This window comes from Bos taurus, chromosome X (genome assembly GCF_002263795.3).
Source record: "Bos taurus isolate L1 Dominette 01449 registration number 42190680 breed Hereford chromosome X, ARS-UCD2.0, whole genome shotgun sequence".
NCBI classification, from domain to species: Eukaryota; Metazoa; Chordata; class Mammalia; order Artiodactyla; family Bovidae; genus Bos; species Bos taurus.
Window position 1 is genome coordinate 127,924,196 of NC_037357.1, and position 27,832 is coordinate 127,952,027.

Genomic DNA, 27,832 nt, shown 5'->3' on the forward strand with positions numbered 1-27,832 from the left:
ACAGCAAATCTGTCTATATACTCTCTGTTAAATTCAATATCATAGATTACTAGCAGTTTAATTTGTAGTATTTTGTCCCATGGATGAGGGACTATATAAACCTATTTCTAACCTATAGTAGCTATGATGTCCTGTATATTTAATACATTGTGCCTTTGAATTGTGATTTGAAATGAAAGAAACAGGGATGATTCCTTAACAAGCTTTGCCTCACCACATCACCTCTTGCCATTTTAACCTTTTAGAGGAGACAGTAAAAGAAGGGAATGTTGAAAATATAAAATAAGAGAAGAGGAAAAGAGGTAGTGAAAGGAAGCGCAGAAACTATTGAGTTGGCAAAAAAGTTCATTCAAGTTTTTCTGTAACATCACTTTTTGGCCAACCCAATAAATTAAATCTAGAATACTCTATGGCCTGTTTACCAGTCCCACCTCATGTGCTATGTAAAATCATGTCTATACTTCTACTATATTTATCACATATTAACAAACCTTTTTTTTAATAGGTGATATGTGGGGGAGATTTTGGACAAATCTGTACTCTTTGACAGTCCCCTTTGAACACAAACCAAGCATAGATGTTACTGAAAAAATGGAGAACCAGGTAGGAAGAAGACACCTTGAAAACTAAATCCTCAACCTCATTCCTTTTTATGCTACCCTTCTCTTCTTATGTTATAAAGTCATGTAAATGAGAAAAATTTCAAGCTATTTTAAATTTATTTCTTATGTAGGTGTTCTTTCATAGAAAAGTGGTTTACAATGACAGTGACATCTAGTACCTAGAATAAGAATGGCATTGATCTTGCTGAGAGTAACTAAAAGTGGAGATGACCTGGTTTTCCATTAAGCAATAAGATGTGGAACTGTGAACTTAACAATTCTTTCTAAAGTTAGTCATTACTATGTAGTCAGTAACCTCTATGAATAGGGGAAAAAAAGGATATCTTTAGATTTTTGCATATTAAAAATCATTATTGTTAAAGATACCATAAGAGTCTGCAATGGTTTGCAAATAAACTTTTTGTTACCATCTTGGAATAATTGTTTTAATTCTCTGTGTTCCCTTCTATTGATGAAAGCATATTATAGTTGTAATTGTGTGTTTTTCTTTATTGAGCTAATACTCTACAATTCTGGGTAGAATCTATAATCATACATCTATTAGCTGTGTAAAATTTTTCCAAATCATTGCACTGTGATTTACATTAGTATTTATGCATTGCTTGTGAACAGTTTTAAATCTGTAAGCAACTACGCAATGAACACCTTCACTTGCATAACATATTCCTGAGGTAAGTCCACAGCAGAATGAAAACATGAAGCTTCAAGAGCCCCCAAACTCCTGCAGCTGTTCTAGCCCCATTTTGCAATTGAGTAGCAGCAGGGGCTCATTTTTATGTACCTCCGTAGCCTGTCTACGGTGTTTTCACACCCACCATCTCTCCTAATGTTATGTTTACAACAAATCTATGGGACTATCAGAGCAGGTCGGAGAAGGCAATGGCAAGCCGCTCCAGTACTCTTGCCTAGAAAATCCCATGGATGGAGGAGCCTGGTGGGCTGCAGTCCATGGGGTCCCTACGAGTTGGTCGCAATTGAGCGACTTCACTTTCACTTTTCACTTTCACACAATGGAGAGGAAATGGCAACCCACTCCAGTGTTCTTGCCTGGAGAATCCCAGAGATGGGGGAGCCTGGTGGGCTGCTGTCTATGGGGTCGCATAGAGTCGGACACGACTGAAGCGCCTTAGCAGCAGCAGCAGCATCAGGGCAGGTATTGTGATAGTTCCATGTCGTAGGTGAGGAAACTGAGGCTTGGGTAAATGATTCACCCAAGGTCACAAAGACAGTCAGTCAGTGGCAATTAAGGTTGGAACACAGAATTTGCAGTCGGTTTTTTACCCATTCATTCTTCATTCAACAGATATTAACGGTGCTTGTCAGTCTGCACTCTTGATATACATTCATTTTCCTTAAGAACACCATAGTCACCAATAGCAACATTGTCTGACGTTAAGCCTTTGAAGGTAAAAAAACAATCCATAGTGTCTCTTATATCCAATTACATATTTTCAAGGCAGACATGGGAGAAGAAATTAACTTGACTGGTTTTTAAAATCAGAGGAAGTTTTCTGTGTCACTAAAAAGTGATTCGTTAACTATCTGCCAACTGTACAAATTTAGTTTGACTGATGTATGGGCCTTATCTCCAGAGAAGTCTTGGTCAGCTCCAGGGACACTGGTTCCCAGAAAGATTTGCTGAATGACAGACACCTTCTGCTGTCCTTCTGCAGTTCCAGAATATTCTGAAAGTTTACTCTTGCCTGGAAAATCCCATGGACGGAGGAGCCTGGTAGGCAGCAGTCCATGAGGTCGCTAGGAGTCGGACACGACTGAGAGACTTCACTTTCACTTTCACTTTTCACTTTCATGCATTGGAGAAGGCAATGGCACCCCACTCTAGTATTCTTGCCTGGAGAATCCCAGGGACAGGGGAGCCTGGTGAGCTGCCGTCTATGGAGTCGCACAGAGTTGGACATGACTGAAGCGACTTAGCAGCAGCAGCAGGTTCCTATACAGACTATGAAGCCAAGGCCCAGCTACCCATTGGCTGCTGGGTCTCTTGTGGGCCTTTTTGACTTCGAAAGCATGTGACTTCATGTTTGCTTTATTGTTTGTGTCTTCCTCGGACACAGACACTAATACTCCCCAGCCTAATACTGGGGCCTTGTTCACTGAACGAACTCAATCAAGGGTTGTTGTCTTGAGTTGAACAGTTTTTAGCAAAGAGAAGGTCATTAGTACTTGTCTTTATACCTGGAGCATAAAGAATAAAGGCAAAAAAATTCATACATAATCACAGTCTACTCCTGACATTTTAATGCACTTCTTCATTAAAATTATACTATATATGTGTTTTACATATTTTATCTTCTCACTATTATTTTTAAAAATCAATAAAAATTCTTTATAAATCCAATTTATTTAGGTTTTCTATTCCACAAAGGCATCATTATTTAGCCATTCTGGAGGCTGTTTCCACTTTTCCCTGTATTAAAAATCATTTTGTAACACATACAATTTGTCAAATATATTTTAATTGAAAAATAGTAATAAAAATCATTTAAAATGTAATTCTTTGACCTAATTTCGGAAAATTTCCTAGGTTAGTTCCCTAGAGACTGGATTACTGAGACAAAGAGTATAAACACTGTGAAAGCTGTCTGTACATGTTGCCAAATTGCCTTTCAGAAAGGCTATGCCTTTGTACATACCCAACAAAAGGAATGCTGTGATTTTAATGCTACAATTAAATGCTGTTCTTTTTTTTCCCCAGTCCTGGGATGCAGAAAGGATATTCAAGGAGGCTGAGAAGTTCTTTGTGTCTATCAGCCTTCCTTACATGACTCAAGGATTCTGGGACAACTCCATGCTGACTGAGCCAGGCGATGGCCGGAAGGTGGTCTGCCACCCCACAGCGTGGGACTTAGGGAAGGGTGACTTCAGGTAGTGAGACTGATGTTCACACTGCCAGTACTTGAACAGGAGACAATGGAGGGATGAGGATGAGTTTGGATTCCTTGTCTGCTTCTCTGAGCGCTGAAGAGAGGAGTGAATTTTCCTTGAATAGAGGCTGGGAGTCCATGAGACCATATCTGGGTTTCCGAGGAAAAGGGGGTTGTCCTCAGGCCCTCAGCTGCACCTTTAGACAGTTTAGCTCATCTGAAATAATATGCATTCATTAGAGTTTCATGGTCACAAGTATCGTGGTGCCCCCATTAGGAAGGGCTTGGTGCAAAGATGTATGGAAGATGAAATATATGAAGCAGACATTAATCCCCCCTCCCCGTTTCTTTCTTCTGAGTGAACTAGGACAGGTGGGTAGAAAATCTGCTATGTATCATAGGAGAAACACAGAGAGTACTTAAATCGTTTCTTTAGGCTTTGCAGGTCTCTGTTGCAGCTACTCGTCTCTGCCCTTGTGGCATGAAAGCAGCCAGAGACAATACAGAAACAAGTGGTTGGGGCTGTCACAGTAAAGTCTAATTTATCACAGCAAGTGGCCAGCTGCAGGCCAGAGCTTACTGACTCCAGTACTAGGGTAAGGCTGAAACATGAGGAAGTGTGTATAAGCTTCCAGCACAGGATCTTACACACAGTAGACATTAAGTAAGTACCTGTTCTTACAATTGTGTCAAAGAGAATAGAGGAAAACCAAAATTAGAAAAAGAGGTCATATTGGGTGTATAGAGGAGATTGAGTTTGTTCCTGAGCAGTAGGAGTCCTTAAAGGGTATTTATTGGGGGATGGTGTGCTCAGAGTGGTGGGAAAATGACAACACCTACTGAAATATGACCCCTCCACTCACCTACCTGAAACTGCTCTTGCCAAGTTGAAAAGGACTAGTATCTAATCACCAAATGCAGTCTTTGGGCCACAGCAGCATGAGACAGTGTTGGTTGGTTGTCTTTGACGTGTTTTTTTCACTAGTGTCTGCATTGTCCTCCCTTCCAGACTTCTTTGACTTCTCTCTCTGTCCCCTTTTCCTCTCTCCACGCTGTACATCCTGGGACCTCCTGGGGCTTTGTCCTTGGCCCTCCTTCCTTGCCATCCTACACTAGCTTCATGGGCCATCACATCCACTCCCCTACTTACATGCTAATGATTCCCAAATGTCGATTTCTAGTTCCCACCCGCCCCCCCCTTTTTTTTTTTTTACTGCTTCTCTGTCCTAACTGTCCCAAACTGCTGTCTGTGTTCCCATTCTTTTCTCAAGCCATCCTCATTGAGCACTTCTAGGAAGGTCAGTCTCTTGACCCTTCCTGCCATCTACCTGGCAAACTGCTGTGCTTTAATCAAGGTCAAGATTGCTCATTGCATCTTGAGTCATGCCATTCCTGGTGCTTCTAGGAGACTAGGCCTGCATTTACTCACCATTATGGCCAAGGCCGTGTCTGCTGATCACTTGTAGAGCACTTGCCTCAGAGTTGTTGTAGTAGAAGACTCTGTCTTCCTTTCTATTAGTCTGTGAGTAGGAGGACAGGATTCAGCCCTGCCCATCACTTTATATTGAGCACCTAGAACAGTTTCTAGAACATATGAGGTAGGTCCTCAAGATTCATTGGTCAATAAATCTTGGAAATGTGATGCATGCTATAGAAATCCCATATAACTATTATGATGAATAAATGAAATTCAGTGAGGTTCACGTTAATCTTGCCCATTTTTGTTCAGGATCAAGATGTGCACGAAGGTCACAATGGATGATTTCCTGACAGCCCATCATGAGATGGGCCACATCCAGTATGACATGGCGTATGCCGCACAGCCCTACCTGCTCAGGAATGGCGCTAATGAAGGTTTCCATGAGGCTGTCGGGGAAATCATGTCACTGTCCGCAGCCACACCTCACTATTTGAAAGCGCTTGGTCTTCTGGCACCTGATTTTCATGAAGACAATGGTATGAACATTTTTCTCATGGCTTCTTTTGGGTATTCTTTATTCTGACATGGGCAAAGGTATTTCTTGTCATGCATAAGATATATTTAATTTTTGCCATATAAAATATAATGTACTTATGGGTAACTGGGAATTGCTTCTGGTTAAAGAAAAAACAGTATATAACATAACATGCCAACTTTTGTTTTTGTGTCTCTGAGAAGAGATAACTAAGTAAATGATCTTGGGACTCTAAGAATCATCTAGCAGAAAACTTTTATTTTATTTTACTTGTTGTTTAGTTACTCAGTCATATCTGACTCTTTGTGACACCATGGACTGTAGCCCACCAGGGTCCTCTGTCCATGGAATTTTCTAGGCAAGAATACTGGAGTGGGTTGCTGTTTTCTTCTCCAGAGGATCTTCCCCACCCAGGGACTGAACCTGTGTCTTCTGTATTGGCAGGGGGATTTTTTATCTCTCAGCCACCAGGAAAACCCAGAAGATTTTTAAAAAGATGTTAAAACAGACCCACAGAACTGAAATGGCTTATCCAAGGTCACCTAGCTAATTAGTGTCAGAGTTCAGATTGAATTCCCCCAGTTCTAGGTAAAAACCTCAATGATGGAGCTGGGAAAGATTCTAAAAATCACTTTGCAGAGGAAGCAAGCTAAAGGCATGAGAGGGAAAATAACTAGCCCAAGGTCAAAAAGCAGCATGGCAGAACCAGAACCAAAGACCCAATCCACAACTTCCCCACAATATTATGGGAATATTATGGGAGTTCTTAAGGAGCAGGTGGTAGAATACGAAGATTGGAAGAGACTGAAACATTTTTTTTCATCTAGCTGAAACATGAATTTGCCCCATAACATCCCCTCAGATCCAGGGCATCCTTCAGCACCTTTGTTTGAGGCAGCCTTTTTCTCTTTGGATGGCCTGGACTTGATGGAACCCAACAAATATTCACAAGATCCAGATTTTTTTCTGTGAGGATTCTTTCTTGTAAAAGGACACTTAGAACCAAATATGTTCTTCTTTCCCATGTTTTTTTCTCCCCTCATAACACCAGCTCTGCTGACTGGTGCATTTAGTCAATGAGGTCAAGGTCATAAGCTCCATCTTTGTGTGGACAGTTCACTTTGCCTTGACTTCTGACTCCAGACCTTGATGATCTCACAAGTACTTGGGAGTAGGTCACTGTAAAGCCACCATCATGTCTGAGAAAATGTAAGCACAGACCCAGTGGGTAATAGACAAGTAGCAGTATCCTTCCAGAAGTGAGCAACAAAGGAAAGGGGTTTCACAGTAACCACACCTGTTGCCTGATTTTAAATTATCATTCTCAAGTCAATTCACAGAAAAGGGTTTGATCATTTTTTAATATTCCTTTACAGCAGGCAAAGATGATTGAATCACTGGTTTGAAAAACTCCTGCTTCTTTCCTTGGCTCTGCTCCTGATCTGTGAATTTTATTTGACAAAATAAAGTCCTTCATTCCTTCTTTTCCTCTTTCTTTCTCCCTCTCTTCCTTTCTTCTTCCAAAAGTGTAAATCATTTTTAAAGACACTAGAAAGATACAGTGATAATAGCCCCCTGGCTACATTCCAGTAAGCTGCATTTATACAACAGATATGAGCTCCACGGCCCGTTTACACCACTGCTGCTGCTGCTGCTGCTAAGTCGCTTCAGTCGTGTCCTACTCTGTGCGACCCCATGGACAGCAGCCCACCAGGCTCCTCTGTCCACGGGATCCTCTAGGCAAGGATACCGGAGTGGGTTGCCATTTCCTTTTCCATTTACACCACTAATAAAGGATAAATGAAATAATATAATTTGTTAAAGCATTATAAACTCTGGTAAGGAAGATATTTGTAAGGCCTGAGGAAGCCTTACAAATAGCTATGAAAAGAAGAGAAGCGAAAAGCAAAGGAGAAAAGGAAAGGTATGCCTATTTGAATGCAGAATTCCAAAGAATAGCAAGGAGAGATAAGAAAGCCTTCCTCAGTGATCAATGCAGAGAAATAGAAGGAAAACAACAGAATGGGAAAGACTAGAGATCTCTTCAAGAAAACTAGAGATATCAAGGGAACATTTCATGCAAAGATGGGCTCAATAAAGGACAGAAATGGTATGGAAGGAGAAGATATTAAGAAGAAGTGGCAAGAATACACAGAAGAACAATACAAAAAAGATCTTCACAACCCAGATAATCATGATGGTGTGATAACTCACCTAGAGCCAGACATCCTGGAATGTGAAGTCAAGTGGCCTTAGGAAGTATCACTACGAACAAAGTTAGTGGAGGTGATGGAATTCCAGTTGAGCTATTTCAAATCCTAAAAGATGATGCTGTGAAAGTGCTGCACTCAATATGCCAGCACATTTGGAACACTCAGCAGTGGCCACAGGACTGGAAAAGGTCAGTTTTCATTCCAATCCCAAAGATAGGCAATGCCAAAGAATGCTCAAACTACTGCACAATTGCACTCAATTCTCACACGTTAGTAAAGTAGTGCTCAAAATTCTCCAACCCAGGCTTCAGCAATAGGTGAACCATGAAGTTCCAGATGTTCAAGCTGGATTTAGAAAAGGCAGAGGAACCAGAGATCAAATTGCCAACATCCACTGGATCATCGAAAAAGCAAGAGAATTCCAGAAAAACATCTATTTCTGCTTTATTCACTATGCCAAAGCCTTTGACTGTGTGGATCACAATAAACTGTGGAAAATTCTGAAAGAGATGGGAATACCAGACCACCTGATCTGCCTCTTGAGAAACCTATATGCAGGTCAGGAAGCAACAGTTAGAACTGGACATGGAACAACAGCCTGGTTCCAAATAGGAAAAGGAGTACGTCAAGGCTGTATATTGTCACCCTGCTTATTTAACTTATATGCAGAGTACATCATGAGAAATGCTGGGCTGGAGGAAGCATAAGCTGGAATCAAGTTTGCCGGGAGAAATATCAATAACCTCAGATATGCAGATGACACCACCCTTATGGCAGAAAGTGAAGAAGAACTAAAGAGCCTCTTGATGAGAGTGAAAGAGGAGAGTGAAAAAGTTAGCTTAAAGCTCAGCATTCAGAAAACAAAGATCATGGCATCTGGTCCCATCACTTCATGGGAAATAGATGGGGAAACAATGGAAACAGTGACTGACTTTATTTTTTTGGACTCGAAAATCACTGCAGATGGTGATTGCAGCCATGAAATTAAAAGATGCTTACTCCTTGGAAGGAAAGTTATGACCAACCTAGACAGCATATTAAAAAGCAGAGACATTACTTTGCCAACAAAGGTCTGTCTAGTCAAGGCTGTGATGTTTCCAGTAGTCATGTGTGGATGTGAGAGTTGGACTGTGAAGAAATTGAGCACCGAAGAATTGATGCTTTTGAACTGTGGTGTTGAAGAAGACTGTTGAGAGTCCCTTGGACTGCAAGGAGATCCAACCAGTCCATCCTAAAGGAGATCAGTCCTGAGTGTTCATTGGAAGGACTGATGTTGAAGCTGAAACTCCAGTACTTTGGCTACCTGATGTGAAGAGCTGACTCATTTGAAAAACCCTGATTCTGGGAAAGATTGAAGGCGGGAGGAGAAGGGGACGACAGAGGATGAGATGGTTGGATGGCATCACCGACTCAATGGACATGGATTTGGGTGAACTCTGGAAATTGGTGATGGACAGGGAGGCCTGGAGTGCTGCGGTCCATGGTGTCCCAGAGTTGGACACAACTGAGCGACTCAACTGAACTGAACTGAAGGTATCAGTAAATTTAAAGTTCATGGTACTTCTGATTATCTACTGGATAATTAGAGGAAGGAGGCTGTTTTTTCTTTGTATCTTTTTCCTCCCTGGTTTACTGGCTTTTGGCCACGTCTATTTAATATCCATTTATTTAGCAAAGACTCACACAGGGCCTCATGTAGCAGACACCAGTTTAGATATAGTCTTGAATGAGACATTGACAGTCACTGCCTTCATGGAGCTTACAAGAATAAATAGTATGACTAGGAAAGCAGGCGAAATAGCCCTACTTAGCTCTGACAAGAGGTAGTTAAGGAAGGCAACTGAAACTAATGCAAAAAAGAGGGTTACTTGTGGATTTATTTAACCTGTTCTATCCAAGGCTTCACCCTACTTCAAATCCCTCAGCTGAGAAAATGAATAAATACATATTATTATGTCCACTGTCAATATTTCTCATGTGATCATGCTTATAGTAAGTATATCTTGAGGAATAATATCTTGAGATTAGGAAATCATTGAACACGAAATGTCTACTGTCATCCTCATCTTAATATTTATCCTTTCCCATTTTCCTTTCAGAAACAGAAATAAACTTCCTGCTCAAACAAGCACTTACAATTGTTGGAACTCTACCATTTACTTACATGTTAGAAAAGTGGAGGTGGATGGTCTTTAAGGGTGAAATTCCCAAACAGCAGTGGATGGAAAAGTGGTGGGAGATGAAGTAAGTCAGTGAATGTGCACGCAATCAGTAAAATGTTTTCTCATGAATTTGCTGTTTATTTAAAAGCATCTAATTGGCCTATATAGACACACACACACTCACATAACTACTTGCTTTTTATTAAGTCTCCATTTGGGTGCCTTCTCAGATAACATTTCCTTGGCTTTGCCCACTCACTCAAAAGCAGGGTCAAGTGATGAAATTTCTCATGCTCTATCTTCTTGCATGTTGAGGCACCCGTTAAACTCTGATATTATTTAGGAAGTAATCAATGTGTTCATTTCCATTTTTTATTTTGTCCATTCTTTGAAACAAAAATTAATAACCCCATATCCAAGACTGATCGTTTGCACCAGCATCATTAAAGCGTCTGCCTGCAATGTGGGAGACCAGGGTTCGATCCCTGGGTAGGGAAGATTCCCCTGGAGAAGGAAATGGCACCCCACTCCAGTATTCTTGCCTGGAGAATCCCATGGACGGAGGAGCCTGGTGGGCTACAGTCCACGGGGTTGCAACGAGTCAGACACGACTGAGCGACTTCACTTTCACTTTCACTTTTCTTTCAGCAGGGATCCAAGACTGATCGTTTGCACCAGGGATCTGAGGCTGATCGTTTTTGATGTTCTCTTTGACTTCCAAGAGCTTTTAGTTTATGGAGGGATGTGGAAAATGAAACCACTGCAGTGTGTTGAATTGTGATGGAGGGTGTGGGGATCCGTGAGCATCCAAGGGGGGATCCAAAGCCCTGGCCAGTGAGTCAGATGAGGAGAGGCATCCAAGCTGAGGTTTGAGAACAGTGTGGGAGTTAACCAGGTGTACATAGAAGGGAAGGGAGAGAATTCCAAGCCAGTGAAAGCCTGTCACATTTGGGCCACAGATGGTGATGCCTTTCTGTAGTTTTAGTGCTGCGGCATTCATCACTATATCCCAAGTGCTTTGCACAGGGCCTGGCTCAGACATGGATGAAATAATGATGAAAGTACTACTGAGGAAGATGGAAGGAAGAAAAGAGATCTCCCCACCATGTTAGTCAGACTTCTGTTAATGATTTTTCTTTATTTTTCCTTTTTGGAGTGAAGATCTACAATTATAACATTTAGCCCCATGTCCATAAGTTGAAGTCAGTGCCACTGCTAAGATTCTTTCTGTTGACATAAATCCTCCTTGGGAGGAAGGAGACAGCATCTCTAATAACTGTCTCTAGCATTTAAGTATTACCAAAATTATGTCTATCACGATCCCACAATCAGAAAGGACAAATGTATTCAAACAATGCCAAATACATGGTTTCTGTACCTTTTTATCCTGATTAAATTTTTGACCCCTTTTAGTTTATTTCCAAAGGTACATGGAATCAGGCCATTAAAATGGTTCATTGTACTCTATTCATGTAATAAGTCCACATGAAGTCTTTTTTTAGCGTTGGGCATTGTGGCTGGCCCTGGAACTATAAAGATGACCAGAACACAGCCCTGCCCGCTAGGTGCTCAAGTCTCCAGGGCAAGAAGGAGCTGTATGTGAATAATTATAAAACAGAGAGAAATGGCAAAGGAGGCAGAGCTAGAGAAGGCCTAGGGAGCTGGAGGGCTTGCTGTGGTGGCAGGTGCTTGGGGTCAGGGGCAGGACTCACAGATGAGGGGGCATTTGAGCTGACCTTGAAGAATCAGTGATGTTTCAATTTTAGAAAATTCTGCCTACCAGGAGCCCATAAAATATGGTGCAGGAGAGGAATTTTTAGGACTTTCACTGTATGGTTTTGGTCACATAATACACTTTATGAATTGGTGTTTTGATGATACAGCTATTTTTCAATGTTATATACTGGCTGAAGTAACAAAAAACAGAGATGATTACATGATGGGCTTTATTCTGTAATTCTTTACACTGTTTCAATTTCACCTGACCACAGATTCCAATAGAAATGCCATTGACTGATGGCACTGCACAATGGCACCATCTATACCTTCTCTCAATGAGTGACCCACAGCTAATATACCTTCTTTTTCCTCCAAAGGCGAGAGATAGTCGGAGTGGTGGAGCCTCTGCCCCATGATGAGACATACTGTGATCCTGCGTGTCTGTTCCATGTGGCTGAAGATTACTCATTCATCCGGTAAGTGACAGTTTTCTTCTGTTTCACTTCTAGAATTTGTAGACAGAGTGACAACTTTAATTTCTCTATCTCCATTCACCTCCCCCTTAGAACCTCAAAATAGATGATCAGTTTCAATTCTATGTAACTGAACATGATGTATTGAGTTCAACAAAAGTTATATGAGCTCCTTTTCTCCACCAACAGGGAATTTATCGTCTCCTTGGGAGCAATAGAAATGTTTCTGTTTGTCTCCTTGTTACTGGCAGAGTTCAGGGTGATTGTAATAGAGCATTTTTAACTTGAAGTCCCCAAATCTATGTTCTTCACCTATTAGCTCCAGATCTTGAATTTGTTGAGTCTCTAAGTTTCTTTATTTGTAAAGTAGAAATAATATTGATGATTTGCCAGAAGGATTGATTGGCATCAGTTATGTGAAAAGGCTATAAATCAGTAAAACACTACAAATGTGAGCTCACATTTAACAAGATAATGCGGCCTTTTTATCAGCTGACACATAAATGCAAGTATGATGAGTCTATAGGGTTTGTGTTTGGGTCTTTCTTGAGTGAAAAGAGGTTTAACTGACATTTCTTTGCTTGCTGGGGCCTCAAAATTTAAATATATGTCCCAATCTATGGCTTTACCACAGAAACTACACACGGGACAACTCTTTTTTTTTCTTTGTCTCTTTTACAGGTATTACACAAGGACCATTTATCAATTCCAGTTTCATGAAGCCCTTTGTAAAACAGCTAAACATGAAGGTGCCCTGTTCAAATGTGATATCTCAAATTCCACGGAAGCTGGGCAGAGGCTGCTGTAAGAGATGCTTCAAAAATACTGAACCTCTCATCCTATTTAATGTTACTCATTTCCATGCCTAGGTTTGAATTTGATTTCTTTGTTCCAAAAAAAGAAAATTTGGGGACTCAAAATGTCTTCATCCATGAATTCAATGTTTATTCTGTGATCACACAGGAACCTGGATCCTGTGATGGCTAGACAGGCCACCTCCTCTCCCCATGTCGTAACTAGAGAGCTCTCTGGGGAAGAGAGATTAAAAGATGAATACATCTTTTACCATGCCTTCTTGTCTTATTTGCCAGGAGCAAACTTAGTCAAACCAAAGAGGAGTAACCATAGATTGAACATGTAAACAGATGTACATCTGGAATCCTTCCAAAGGCCCTGAACCCACCTCACCCCGCTTTTTTTTTTTTTTTTATGTAGCCAAATGCTGCGCCTTGGAAAATCAGAACCCTGGACCTTAGCATTGGAAAATATTGTGGGCATAAAGACTATGGATGTAAAACCCCTGCTCAACTACTTTGAGCCCTTGTTTACCTGGCTGAAAGAGCAGAACAGGAATTCATTCGTGGGATGGAGCACGGAATGGACTCCATGTGAGTAGATGGCGTTGACACATTTTGAATGGCCCTTTTTCTGCTTCTCTAGTCCTCTCTGGCCCTACTCTCATGGGACTTACACAGTTGAGTGTGTTCGCCCTCTACCTACCCCCTGTACTGTGGTGGCAGATGCCATTTTCTCTGGGAGGAAACACATTTGTTAAGCACCTACTGTGTACCCGACCCAGTGAAAACTCCCCCCCTCTTGTTTTCAATCTGCTTTACTAGCCCCATATTTAAAATAAAGAGTCTAACAGTTTCCAACCCACTGTATGTGAACCCTGCTCTTCAAAGGCAAATACGTTTAACAATTTTAATGCAATCCCCTCTTCTTTCTGGCAGCTACATCCATATTTCTAAACAGTTTGTTTATATTGTCATTTCCCCATTGCTCAGTTTTAGACATGCACTTCTGCCTACTCTTCTGCCTCCATTTCCCATTCTCCCAATGAAATTTAACAGAATTTTTAGTAAAGAAATTACCAATATTAGCATCATTATACCTGCAGAACCGAGTAATATACTATTTTATATCTTTTTTAATGTAGCTTTTTGTTTGTCCTGAAGTTTCTATTGCCTCACTTTTTTGCATGCCTAATTTGCTGTCTATGCTATATTCTTCTCCAACTATTCCAACGTATCTATTCTTTTCAGTCTCATTTTTTCCTAAAGAACTCCCTCTCAGAGTCCTCCGGTCTCAATCTGGACCGCAGTTTTCATCCTGAGTCATGCCTTTGCTGCTGTCCTGGGTTGAATCCACCCCTTCCTGACGCCATGTCTTCTTTCATGAATTACCTCCCATTTTGCTGCAGCACAGCCTCCAAGTGACTTTCTAAGCAAGAGCTCATGGGGTAGGAGCATCAACTGTTCCCCTAAGTGGCTATAACCAGACCTAGACTTTCATTTTCCCTGTTTTCAGTCCAGTATCTTCTTCCTAGCCTCTGCTGTACCTGAATCCCAGGCCTCTCCTGGATTCTCTGGGGGGTCTCTACTGCTCATGTGTACACATTACACCATGGCTTTCTGACCCTTGAGAAAGCATTTACCACTCCTCCATACCTTCTCATTTTCCAAAGGAGTGTTTATACCTTTAAAAAATTCCTTTACTATCACTTTAGTGGGATCTTGGGAAAGGAAGGAAATAAACACACATGGTTAATCTGCTGTCTTTAACAACAGTCTGTTATTTCTCTTTAATCAGATTCTGACCAAAGCATCAAAGTGAGGATAAGCCTAAAATCAGCTCTTGGAGAAAATGCTGTGAGTATTCTAGATAGCGCATCTATGACTTTTCAGTGCATTCCCTTATTTAGGGCACAACAAGCCCATTTCAGTGCAGTTGAAAAGATGAAAGGGCACGTGGTTCTCTTAAAAAGCCCTAGATTCTGGCCTCTGGCATTTGAGTTGGTTTTTTCAGTAATACGTTTCTTGTTGAATTAGCTATGCCTCTGTTTTCCTTGTGACTCTGAAGGTATTATGAAGATCAGTGAGAAAACATATAAAGTATCAAATACCTACCCTCCCAATTCACTCTAATCACAATTACTTGTATTTTTAAAAAATATATTTATTTGGCTGTGCCGGTCTTAGTTGTGGCATGTGGGATCTTTAGCTGCAGCGTGCAAACTCTTAGTTGTAGCATGTGGGATCCAGTTCCTTGACCAGAAATTGAACCCAGGCCCTCTGCTTTGGGAGCCTGGAGTCTTAGCCACTGGGTCACCAGGGAAGTCCCCATTACTTGTATTTGAGGAAGAGGACATGTTTATATTTTTAGAGACTGCTTTTAGAAGTGTTGTAGGCAGTTTGGCTTTGTTTTGTCTTAGTCAATCATCTAGGTACTAGAAGCTTGTTTTAATCTTAGACCCCAGCCTTGGACCTGCTTTATCAGAATCTGCGCTTTAACAACCCCCCAGGTGGTTTGTAGACACAATAAAGACTGCTGCTGCTGCTAAGTCGCTTCAGTCGTGTCCGACTCTGTGCGACCCCATAGACAGCAGCCCACCAGGCTCCCCCGTCCCTGGGATTCTCCAGGCAAGAACACTGGAGTGGGTTGCCATTGCCTTCTCCAATGCATGAAAATGAAAAGTGAAAATGAAGTTGCTCAGTCGTGTCCGACTCTGTGCGACCCCATAGACGGCAGCCCATCAGACTCCAATGTCCCTGGGATTCTCCAGGCAAGAACACTGGAGTGGGTTGCTATTTCCTTCTCCAGTGCATGAAAGTGAAAAGTGAAAATGAAGTTGCTCAGTCGTGTCCGACTCTTCGAAACCCCATGGACTGCAGCCTACCAGGCTCCTCCATCCATGGGATTTTCCAAGCAAGAGTACTGGAGTGGGTTGCCATTGCCTTCTCCGAACAATAAAGACTGGGAAGCAACAATTCAGACCACTGTTTCTCAAGCTTGACTGCACACTGGAGTCATTCAAGATGTTTTTAAAAATATTAATGCTTCAGCCCCATTCCCAGAGATTCTGACTTACTGCTCTGAGGTGTGGCATCAAAACCCACTCCAGTATTCTTCCCTGGAGAATTCCATGGACAGAGGAGCCTGGCAGGCTACAATCCATAGGGTCACAAAGAGTTGGACATCACTGAAGCAACTTAGCACGCATGCATCTGGCATCAAGTCATCAAAGTTCCCCTAGTGATTTTGATTACAGCACAGCTTGAGAACCACTGAGGCAGAAATGCATTTCTGGAAAACAAAAAGTTTTACAGAAAATCAGATTACTTACACCTTCATGTGAATTACTTTAATCAGCTATTGCTTTCTCCTAAACACCTGTCTCAGGTTATCCAGTTTGAAGCAATTTGTTTCAGGGAAAAAAGAGAGGAGAGGGTTGCCTCAGGCAGATGGAGATCAAAGGCATGCATGGAAGTGTGGCACCCAGGAGGCTTTGCAGGATTAGAGAGCAACCTGGCATTATTGGATAAAACAGTCCAAGGTGCTACAGAAAATTGTTCTTTTTACTGGATAGAGTCAAAGATGGCATTTCTACCCCCATACTTTTCTTGGGAAGTTAACTATTGTCCAAGGCTCCACAGTAGTTGTAGTGTAATTTTCATATATAAGCAAAACATCTAAATATAAATAACATGTCATTGTTGTTGTTTAGTCACTAAGTGATGTCCAACTATTTGCGACCCCACGGACTGTAGCCTCCAGGCTCCTGTGTCCATGGATTCTCCAGGCAAGAATACTGGGGTGGGTTGCCATTCTGTTCTCCAGGGGATCTTCCCAACCCAGGAATCACACCTGGTTTCCTGCATTGGCAGGCGGATTTATTACCACTGAGCACCCAAGGAAGCCCATAGGAGTAAAAAATGAAGATTTCAGAAACAAGTATAAAATGGCGGTGTATCACTTCTCAAACTCTGAAAGTTCAAGTTCCTATTTCTTAGCAATCATTGTCTCTGGGGTTATTTCTCCTTCTGTCTTATTTTTATTAACTCTTCCTTGGACTGATAAAATCTAATTTTAATTTAAAGTATCCAGTAGATCAGGATTCTTTTCAATTATCTTCTTTTTTCTTGACATGTTTTTTCCCCTGTTCTCTTTCCATGCAGTGAGGGATTAGTAAATAGTCTTCAAAGGGTTAGATGGTGTAATATTCTGAGGCCCATTCACAGAGCAACAGGCTGCTTTGATGACAGTGGAGTTATACTTTTAGCCAGAATAACTGTCCAGTTCAAGCTACTTCATAGCAAAGTCCACCTGGATTTTTGATACTATATTGAGAACTTAGCCTTTACTTTTTAAATATAGAAATAATAACCAGAATATTAGTGGCCATGTTCAGTTCAGTCGCTCAGTCGTGTCCGACTCTTTGTGACCCCATGGACTGCAGCACGCCAGGCTTCCCTGTCCATCCCCAATGCCTGGAGCTTGCTCAAACTCATGTCCATTGACTTGGTGATGCCATCCAACCATCTGTTGTTCCCTTCTCCTCCTGCCCTCAATCTTTCCCAGCATCAGGGGTCTTTTCCAGTGAGTTAGTTCTTCGCATCAGGTGGCCAAAGTATTGGAGTTTCAGCATCAGTCCTTCCAATGAATATTCAGGACTGATTTCCTTTAGGATGGACTGGTTGGATCTCCTTGCAGTCCAAGGGACTCTCAAGAGTCTTCTCCAACACCACAGCCATATTAATAATATTATTACTATTAAAGCAACTTTCCCAATAAATGAGTGGTATCAAGCTGAATTCAATGTAGCAATCCTTTGAATTTTTTTTTATATACAGCTAAAATTTTCTTTTGAAAATGTAACATTTTCAAATTGAATATAGTTGATTTAAAATGTGTTTGTTTCAGAGGCCCAGAATCCATTCAGTTATACACATACATATATATATATTTTCAGATTATTTTCCCTTATAGGTTATTAAACAATATTAAGTATAGTTCTCTGTGCTATACAGTATGTCCTTGTTGATTATTTTATATATGGTAGTGTCTGTCTGTTAATCCTAAATTCCTAATGTTTTCCTCCCCCCTTTCCCATTGGGTAATCTTAATTAGGTTTGTTTTCTATGTCTGTGGGTCTATTTGTTTTATAAATAAGTTTCTTTGTATCGTTTTTTTAGATTCCACATATAAGCAATATCTTAACAATATTTGTCTTTGTCTGGCTTGCTTCATTTAGTACGATAATCTCCTGTAATTGTTTTTCCTAAAAGAGGGAAGAGAGGCAAGCTTTGTGCTATTCATGATCTCTACTGCCATCTACTGGAGGAAAGGGTGAATTTTTTTTTTCTCTTTGAACAGGTTTTTCCTGGACTACACAAATTTTACACAAGCCATTGGTTTAGCACTGGAAAACAAGAATTACCTTGTCTACAAAAAGCTATTTTTTCCTTTGAACTTGAAGTTTCTTTTTCTTTTACACTTACACATGTCTGAGAACTTGCTATAAAAATAGTAAAAGGTCAGCATACTTGTCTACAGTATATGGATGTTTTAACCAAAACCAATGGCACACATAACTCCCATCTATAAACCTGCCCTAGAGTGCTTATTTCAGCTTACTTTAAGTTAAATTCAAGGGACCAGTGAGCCCTGTGGTTCTTAAAGCGTTGGTGCTGGACCAGCAGCATTGCCACCATGTGGGAGCTTGTTGCTGCTGCTGCTAAGTCGCTTCAGTCGTGTCCGACTCTGTGTGACCCCATAGACCGCAGCCCACCAGGCTCCCCCGTCCCTGGGATTCTCCAGGCAAGAGTACTGGAGTGGGTTGCCATTTCCTTCTCCAGTGCATGAAAGTGAAAAGTGAAGTTGGTCAGTCGTGCCCGACTCTTAGCAACCCCATGGACTGCAGCCCACCAGGCCCCTCCGTCCATGGGATTTTCCAGGCAAGAGTACTGGAGTGGGGTGCCATTGCCTTCTCCGTGGGAGCTTGTTAGAGACGCAGAATTCCAGGTCTTCTCTGAGGCTTTCCAGAATTCAGTGATTTGACAAGCCCTCCAGGTGATGCCAGTGCACACTCAAGTTGGGGGTCACTGACCTTACGCAGAGCTAGAATCTTTGGCATATTAGACAATTTAAAATTAACACATGTCGGGAAGTCCCTGGTGGTCCAGTGGTTAGAACTCTGAGCTCTCTCTGCTGAGGGTGTGTATTCAATCCCTGGACTGGGAACTAAGATCTCACAAGATGCGTGGCATGGCCAAAAAAAAAAAAAAAAAGCTTGTGGAATATCAGGTTTTAATGTCCCCATGATCTCTACTGAGCAGTGTTTTTGTTGTGAATTTTCAGTATGAATGGAATGACAACGAAATGTACTTGTTCCAGTCGTCTGTGGCATATGCCATGAGAAAGTATTTTTCAGAAGCCAGAAATGAGACCGTTCTTTTTGGGTGAGTTGATGTGCTGTGCTCTCAATCAGTACTTCCCTTACTCTTGGATCAGAAAGTTTTATGCTTCAACTTTTATTCATGTGAAATTGAGAAAAACCTCCTAACAACTATTAAACCTCATTGCTCTCCTGGAATTAGGGCCACCTTTTTAAAGGGATGCTTGTGACTTATTTGACTTGTAGATGGAAGAGCTTTGTTATTATTAAATGGCCCTCTCCTCACCTCTTCCCCCCCACCTTCTCTCCTCTCCCTTTCTTTTCCCCAAATGCTCTCATGCACCCTCAGCACTGAAAACAAAAGGCAGAAATCTCTGCTCTCATTGAGCTTGTATTCTAATGTATCTATTTTGTGTGTGTGTGTGTGTGTTATAGACAGTCAACAAAATATATAAATGAAATATAGTAGAATTTGATGGTGATAAGTCCTAGGGAGAACAGTGCAGTAGGAAATGGGCAAGGGAGTGCTTGCTGGTTGTGTGTGTGGGCGGGGGGGGGGGGTTACATTTTAACTAAAATGGTCAGGGAAGACCTTGTTAGTATTTGAACAAATAGCTGAAACAGGAGAGGGAGTCAGAGGTGCAGACCATGGGGAAAAATGTTGCAGCTTGAAAAATAGCAAGTAGAAAGATCCAGAGGAACAAGCATCCTTCACCTATTGAAGGAACAGCAAAGAGGCCACTGTGGCTGGAGCAGAGTGAGCTAATAGAAGACAAATAGGAGATGCGGTCAGAGGCAGACTGGGGCATGGGGATGGAAAGGTGAGAAGAAAGTGTGTGTGCACCGCCAAAGCCATTCTAAGGCCATTGGCTTTCCTTCTGCATGAGAAACGCTCTGAACCACATGATCTGCCTTGGGTTTTTTTGTTTTGCTTTGTTTTTTGTTTTTTGTTTTTTTTTAAACTTTACAAATTGTATTAGTTTTGCCAAATATCAAAATGAATCCGCCACAGGTATACATGTGTTCCCCATCCTGAACCCTCCTCCCTCCTCCCTCCCCATACCATCCCTCTGGGTCGTCCCAGTGCACTAGCCCCAAGCATCCAGTATCGTGCATCGAACCTGGACTGGCAACTCGTTTCATACATGATATTATACATGTTTCAATGCCATTCTCCCAAATCTCCCCACCCTCTCCCTCTCCAACAGAGTCCATAAGACTGTTCTATACATCAGTGTCTCTTTTGCTGTCTCGTACACAGGGTTATCGTTACCATCTTTCTAAATTCCATATATATGTGTTAGTATACTGTATTGGTGTTTTTCTTTCTGGCTTACTTCACTCTGTATAATAGGTTCCAGTTTCATCCACCTCATTAGAACTGATTCAAATGTATTCTTTTTAATGGCTGAGTAATACTCCATTGTGTATATGTACCATAGCTTTCTTATCCATTCATCTGCTGATGGGCATCTAGGTTGCTTCCATGTCCTGGCTATTATAAACAGTGCTGCGATGAACACTGGGGTACACGTGTCTCTTTCCCTTCTGGTTTCCTCAGTGTGTATGCCCAGCAGTGGGATTGCTGGGTCATAAGGCAGTTCTATTTCCAGTTTTTTAAGGAATCTCCACACTGTTCTCCATAGTGGCTGTACTAGTTTGCATTCCCACCAACAGTGTAAGAGGGTTCCCTTTTCTCCACACCCTCTCCAGCATTTATTGCTTGTAGACTTTTGGATCGCAGCCATTCTGACTGGTGTGAAATGGTACCTCATAGTGGTTTTTAGTAAACATTCGTTGTTTTCATTTTGGCTGCGCTGGGTCTTCATTGCTGCACGTGGGCTTTCTCTAGCCGTGGCAGGTAAGGGGCTACCCTTCGTTGTGCACAGGCTTCTTATTGTGGAGGCTTCTTCTTGCAGAGCACAGTCTCTAGGCACGAGGCATGTGGGCTTAGTAGTTGGGGCTGGCTGGCTCTAGGGCACAGGCTCAATAGTCGTGGGTCACAGGCTTAATTGCTCTGTGGCATGTGGAATCTTCCTGGACCAGGGATCGAACCCCTGTCCCCTGCATTGGCAGACAGATTCTTATCCACTGTACCACCAGGGAAGTCCCTGCCTTGCATTTTATTAGGATCAGTCTCATCAGCTGTGAGAGCATAGTCTTGTCACATCCTACTGTAAACCCCACTCCTCACCCTCACCTGTGGGGGCAACATGCCGAGTTTTGCCAGGAGGGGCCCGGTTGGAAGATATCAGGGCACCGCCTCTGTCCATGGAAGGGAGCCATCGCTGCCCACCATGTTATCACAATCCTGGGTCACCAGTGATTCCTCGCTGATTCTTCCGCTGCTTTGTTTGAAGTATTTCTATCACTAAAAAAAACTGTGGTTCTTATATGGTAGCAGAACCAATCATGCCAAGACTTGCTCTCACACCTTAGGGAATTGAGTTCACGTGCTTTGGGCAGTGTTAAGGTTATTGGGACAGTGACATCCTTCCATGACGGGTCCTGCTCCAGGGCTCTCCACTCTACCCTGTGATTGTCCCCCCATCTCCAGCAGCAGAAGTCTTCATTCTCTTCACAGTGTCCTCTGTGCCACCAGGGAAAATGTTTCTTTTGTTTCTCCACAGAGAAGACAACGTGTGGGTGAGTGACAAGAAACCAAGGATCTCCTTCAAGTTCTTTGTCACGTCACCTAACAACGTGTCTGACATCATTCCGAGAACTGAAGTTGAAAACGCCATCAGGTGATACTTGACTTTCAAATGCAGGATAGAAGGGTGAGGGGCCCCAGTGCAACAACAACAGTAATGAAATGATTTGTGTGTTCCTAAAGGTGCCAGGCACTGTTCTGAGTCATTTGCGTGTTTTTCCTCATCTGAAAAACTTGGGTTTTAATTCCAAAAGGATCGCATAGCAAGGGGATTGCCTTCATTGGGTTTCTCCAGATGCAGGTCCTTAGACAAGGATTTGAAAGTAAGTAGTTTAATTGGGAAGTAACCTCAGGAAGAATGGATTGAGGAGTGTGGACAGGAGACAGAATGGAAGGAAGGTAACCTGACATGTTATGAGCAAGTTACCACCGTGGGCAGTTAGAACTCCATTCTGCTGGGAATTCTGGGAGATGGTGTGGAATATGCACCTGAATTGTCCCATCAGAGCTGGGGTATTTATTCACCACTTCCCATCAGTCACTGGTTGAGAACTACGTACTGCTGCTGCTGCTAAGTTGCTTCAGTCATGTCTGACTCTGTGCGACCCCATAGACGGCAGCCCACCAGGCTCCACCATCCCTGGGATTCTCCAGGCAAGAACACTGGAGTGGGTTGCCATTTCCTCCTCCAATGCATGAAAGTGAAAAGTGAAAGTGAAGTCTCTCAGTCGTGTCCGACTCTTAGCGACCCCATGGACTGCAGCCTACCAGGCTCCTGCGTCCATGGGATTTTCCAGGCAAGAGTACCGGAGTGGGGTGCCATCACGACAGGGGACAGTAATTCCCCAGCCTTACTGGCCTGCGGATAGGGCTGAATCTTGCAGCCTGAGAATGCTCTCAGGCAAAGGCAGCAGGTCCCGGCTGAAGGAAGTCTAACCAGCACGCCCAGAAAATGGTAAATGCAGAGGGTACATGGGCAGGTGTCGCCATCATTGCTGTAGGGACTTTGATGCAGAATTCATTTAACCAAAGTCTGAAACAAGGCAGGCAGGGACAGGATTCCTTAGATAGTAAATAAGTAAGTGTTAGTCGCTCGGTCGTGTCCGACTCTTTGCAACCCCGTGGCTTGTAGCCCACCACGCTGGATAGATGTTGATGTTTCCCCTTGCCATTAAAAAAAGAAGAGAAGGAAAAAAAGGCTTAATATACCATTGCTATGGGAAATGCTACTAGGTGGCGCTCTTGAGCTGCTTGTCGTCTTTAGAAGCAGAACCAAAACTTGCTGGGCAGAGTTGGCCTAGAAAATCTGGCTTAGTGGGGTTTACAACCCAAGCACACCCAGACTCACTGGCTGCCTCCACAAGACTTGTCTTGAGGGAAGGTGCTAGCTGAGATCATCACGAAGGAGCCCAGCACTCCTGCAAGCTCCGGGGAGTCCTCAAACTTTGTATTTCCAGAGTGACGAGACTCTTTCAGATGGAGGTTGCTGCTTGGATCTCTCTCTCTGGCTGGACTCTGACTTCCTGACCTGCACTGTATTCAATGGCAGGAGAATGGGATGCCAGACACTTTGGTTTTCAACCTGGAACACTGAACATTTCACTGTTTTTTGTTTTAAAAGTAACCTTCATCCTTTTTCCCTCTATGAAATTCGGCCATATCCCAACACAGTGCTGGAGAATTTGGCAAAGGCTCCTCCCCCGTGTTCCTCCCCAGAGCTGCCATTTATTAGGATGTCAACACCTTTTATTTGGAAAATACAGCTGTTGAGACTTGTATATAGGGCCTGATTCATCTGTAGAAGAGGTGGATCCGATTGTCCTTTTCCATTATTTGATATAAAGTCATTGTAGACATACCTCAACAGAAGGGAAATTCTTACCAAATATGCAACTTCGCCTTTACAACACAGTAGTCACAAATGAACAAATGCCAGCCATCTGCACATTTCCACACTTGCAACCTCATTTTCCAGTGAAGCTGTTTCCAAACCTAATCTAGATCACAGGGTATGAAAGAGGTATGATTGTTAAAATTCAAATCTGTCAGTGAACCTGGTTATTGACTTTGATTTCATTGCTTCTTTGGGTAAGCCTTATCAAATCTTTTTGGAGACAGTGATATAGGCAGTAAATAACTGCGCTGTTTTCTTTTGCCTGAATATTTTGCTTTTGGGAATAGGTTGTCCCGGGACCGTATCAATGATGTCTTCCAGCTGGATGACAACAGCCTGGAGTTTCTGGGGATTCAGCCGACGCTGGGACCCCCTTACGAGCCACCTGTCACCATATGGCTGATTATCTTTGGGGTCGTGATGGGAGTGGTAGTGATTGGTATTGTTGTGCTCATCTTCACTGGGATCAGAAATCGAAGGAAGTAAGTGACCTTTCTTGGACTTATTTATCCTAAAACAGAACAGTTTCAGGAAAACTAACTGGAAAATTTGCAGTAAGTGGTAGGTTGTACAAGCCAATTACATATGTGGACAGTTCCACAGCTAAATATTCTTGTGCACCCCCTAGAAGTTTACCAGATTTCATCAGCACTTCGCCACCCTAGCAGGCCCCACCATACAGATCTCCAGCCTGGAGTTTACTACCGATATGCCCCAGTAAACTCCATCCTGGCCACAGCATCATTTCCCTACTGCTAAAAGGCACTCCAAGCTCTGCAGTGGTGAGTGGGCTCGGGGGGGATTATCCTTACTGAGGAGTCCTCCTTGGTCTAGAAGTGATCCTAGAGAATGCATTAGTGATGGATTTGAACTGTGAAATGGTTCAAGAATGAGCTCTGAGATTTGCTCCAAACTGCTACGCTTGAATCCTCTGCATCCCTCCTCCCATGGCTCGGATGCCTTACTATACCCTCAGTTCAGGGGTCGGGCACCCTCTAAATTGTTCTCGAGTTGAAGATCCAAGTTCACTGTGGATTTAAATCACAGAGGCCTGATGTATAGTTGTGCCCTGCCGCTAGATTTGTTTTCTGATCTTGAGACAGCGTTTACTTTTGTTGAGCTTGTGTAATTGAGGTTAATCATATTTTATAACACCTAACAAAACTCTTTGCACACATTAGGTTGTTTAAATGTGTTCTTTAATTTTGATATGCACTAGTCTGTTTTGCTTAATTTTCTTCACTATATTGTTTCCACAAATAACTTCATTTTTAAAATTAGGCATTGACAAAAATATATTCATATAGTAAAAATGTTTTAAATACAAAAGGACACATAGAGTTTCCCTGTCACTTGTTTTGCTTCCAAGTTCCCTTCCTAAAGTTGACAAAAATGGTCAGTTAAAAAAAATTTTTATTAATTGTATAGTTGATGGACAATGTTGTGTTAGTTTCAGGTATACAGCAAAGTCATTCAGTTATACATGTACACACATCTATTCTTTTTCAGACTCTTCCCGTGGAGATTATTAGAGAATACAGAGTTCCCTGTGCTATACAGTGGGCCCTTATTGGTTATCTATTTTATATACAGTAGTGTGTATCTGTTAATCCCCAAGTCCTTATTTATCCCTCCCCTCCCTTTCCCCTTTGGTAACCATAAGTCTGTGACTCTGTTTCTGAAAAATGATTAGTTTTTTGGAGACCCAGTGTATCAGAATCTGCATTTTAGTAAGGCCCTTAGGTGACTCATACGCACACTACAGTTTGAGAAGTGCTCTTCTACATAGTACAGGTTTGCATGTAGACGCTATTCCAAAGTTCATTCATCAGAGAAATTCTTTTTGGGCTCCTCCTTCATGCTATACACTGCATTAATAGAAGCTACACAGAAAAATAAGACTGCTTATGTATTTCTTACATTAATGTATTCAGCAACTGTATAATATATAACTATGTAATTATGTTCATGTATATATAAGACAGAGATTCAGAGAGGCCAAGAAACCTCAAGTTTGCACAGCTAGTCAGTGACACATGAAGATATGCACTTGGTTTCTAAAGCTGGTGTCATAGTACAAAGCGGGCCCATCCTGACCTTCATACTTTGGAAATCGGTAATTTAGTAGGGAAGTTTTTTATAATGAAGTGATTGGCTAAATGACCACTGAGTTCCTAAAAATAATAATAATGGTTAATATTTATTGGGGATTATATGCCAGATACTGTGAGTACTCTGCCAGCATTATTTCACTGAGTTTACATATTTGCCATCATTTTCTGAATAGTTAGACTGAGGCACAGAGGCCCCCACTCTCAGACTTCAGAGCTTATACCCTAACCAGTCTCCTACTCTGCCAACCATCGTGCCAACTGATCATCGGGCTAAAGAAGTGAATTCAATGCACTCTGGGTGCCCACAGTCCATTAAAAGGGGACTGGTATGCAAATGAGTACAGGTGGTAAGATGCTGAGATGGAAAAGATACCTGGGCCATTGGAGTCCAAGGGAGGCCGTGTCACTCTAAGATTATGATATTAAGGTGAGTTCACTTTATTTAACAGGAAAAATCAAGCAAGCAGTGAAGAAAATCCTTATGGCTCTGTGGACTTGAATAAAGGAGAAAATAATTCAGGATTCCAAAATATTGATGATGTTCAGACTTCGCTTTAGAAAAATCTTTTTTATTTCCTCTTGAGATGAATTGATTGCATGTAAATATTAATTTCACAGTACGGAACATAGGCAATGATAAGAATGTCATTAAATGTCAAAGCTCTGGCTCTGTTCAGGAAAAGCTGTCCAAAGAATGCATGCCTGAGAAGAAAGCATCTTCCCTTGCATCACGTTTAGTACTTGTTTCTGCCTTAGGACTTCACTTCTGTTTCCTTAAAGAGATGTTTCTGTTTGAGAATAGAGACAGTATGTCTTTGGCCTCACAGGCTGTTCAGGGGTAATGGAAATGGAAATTTCCATTGTGTTGCTAGAGATGGATAAAAAGGATACATGGCAGGAGCAAGTGTGTGGAATCTGGACGGATGGCTCTTAAGGACGTGCCTGTGAATGGATGGAGCTGCGAGGTGGAGCCTGGCATGCACTGTTCACTTGGGTTTAATTCAAGTGTAAAGGAGGACATGCTCTCTTCACGTTAACTTAATCTAGGTACTCCAGTGATTCTCCCCAGTCATGATTGGACCAGAACATGCCTTCTTCAGAGTGACAGGGCTACAGAAGAGAGAAGAATCCAGACAGCCATTGGAGGACGTTGCCTTTTTACTTTCAAGCTGCTTGGCCACCGTCTTTCTGACAATATCACACTAGCCCCAGGGGCCTCCATGAACCCCCTCCCGAGCTGCCATGATAGGAACTTGCTCCCGTTGCTCTCTAACTATGAAGTGCACGGGGACCCCAACTGAATGTCACTTCTGAAGTGGGCTCCCAATTTCTTGACTCTTCTGTATTTGCCCATAATGTTTGAGTAGTGCTGAGCACAAAGCTCACAAAGACAATAAATACTTGATTCACAAACTCCTGTGGTCTCGTGTGTACTTCTGTGCTCGGCCTTCCGTGGATTATCTCTGCTTTTCACTTCCAGGGACAAAGCTGCCTGGGTCTCCCGACCTCCCACATGTCTTGAAGTGCATCCCAATATGTTCAGTTACTTTATTGTATAAAGTGATTATGTTCAATAAAATCTGTTGAAAAGAGTTGTATTAAGAGCGTCTACACTCAGGTTAGGAGCCAAACCTGGTAATGCTTTTACAAATCTCAGAGCCCCTAGCCCAGTTCTGAGCACAGAATCCAATACAGACCTGAAAACGTATAAAATGGATTATGTAGATTAAAATATCCAAACTCTACCTATCGGTTCACTTTATGTGGTGACCAGCATACTGTAGAGTAACTTAGTCAAGTAAGAAGAACTAGCAGCTTGTGCTCAAAAGACTGGAACTTCATGCTCGCTTTTAGGAAAGGGCTTTTAAAGGCAGCATTAGAGCTGAGGGTTGTAGGGTGCCTGATCAGCTTGAGGACATTCTTCTGATCAGCTGATGGTGAGGTAGCTTGGGTGGTATTTCAAG

General features: G+C 42.2%; 1 protein-coding gene across 2 annotated transcripts in view; it reads left to right on the forward strand.

The window, feature by feature from the left end:
- Positions 1 to 27,832, forward strand: part of ACE2 (angiotensin converting enzyme 2) — a 51,186-nt gene that overhangs the window by 21,819 nt on the left and 1,535 nt on the right. Inside the window, 12 exon segments of one of the 2 annotated variants that reach the window (NM_001024502.4) lie at positions 506 to 603; positions 3,340 to 3,509; positions 5,238 to 5,464; positions 9,776 to 9,920; positions 11,935 to 12,033; positions 12,712 to 12,834; positions 13,246 to 13,418; positions 14,623 to 14,681; positions 19,171 to 19,271; positions 21,838 to 21,954; positions 24,042 to 24,236; positions 26,318 to 27,282. In NM_001024502.4, coding sequence (NP_001019673.2) covers positions 506 to 603; positions 3,340 to 3,509; positions 5,238 to 5,464; positions 9,776 to 9,920; positions 11,935 to 12,033; positions 12,712 to 12,834; positions 13,246 to 13,418; positions 14,623 to 14,681; positions 19,171 to 19,271; positions 21,838 to 21,954; positions 24,042 to 24,236; positions 26,318 to 26,426 — 1,616 coding nt within the window. In that variant the 3' untranslated portion in view covers positions 26,427 to 27,282. 2 annotated transcript variants of the gene reach the window in all.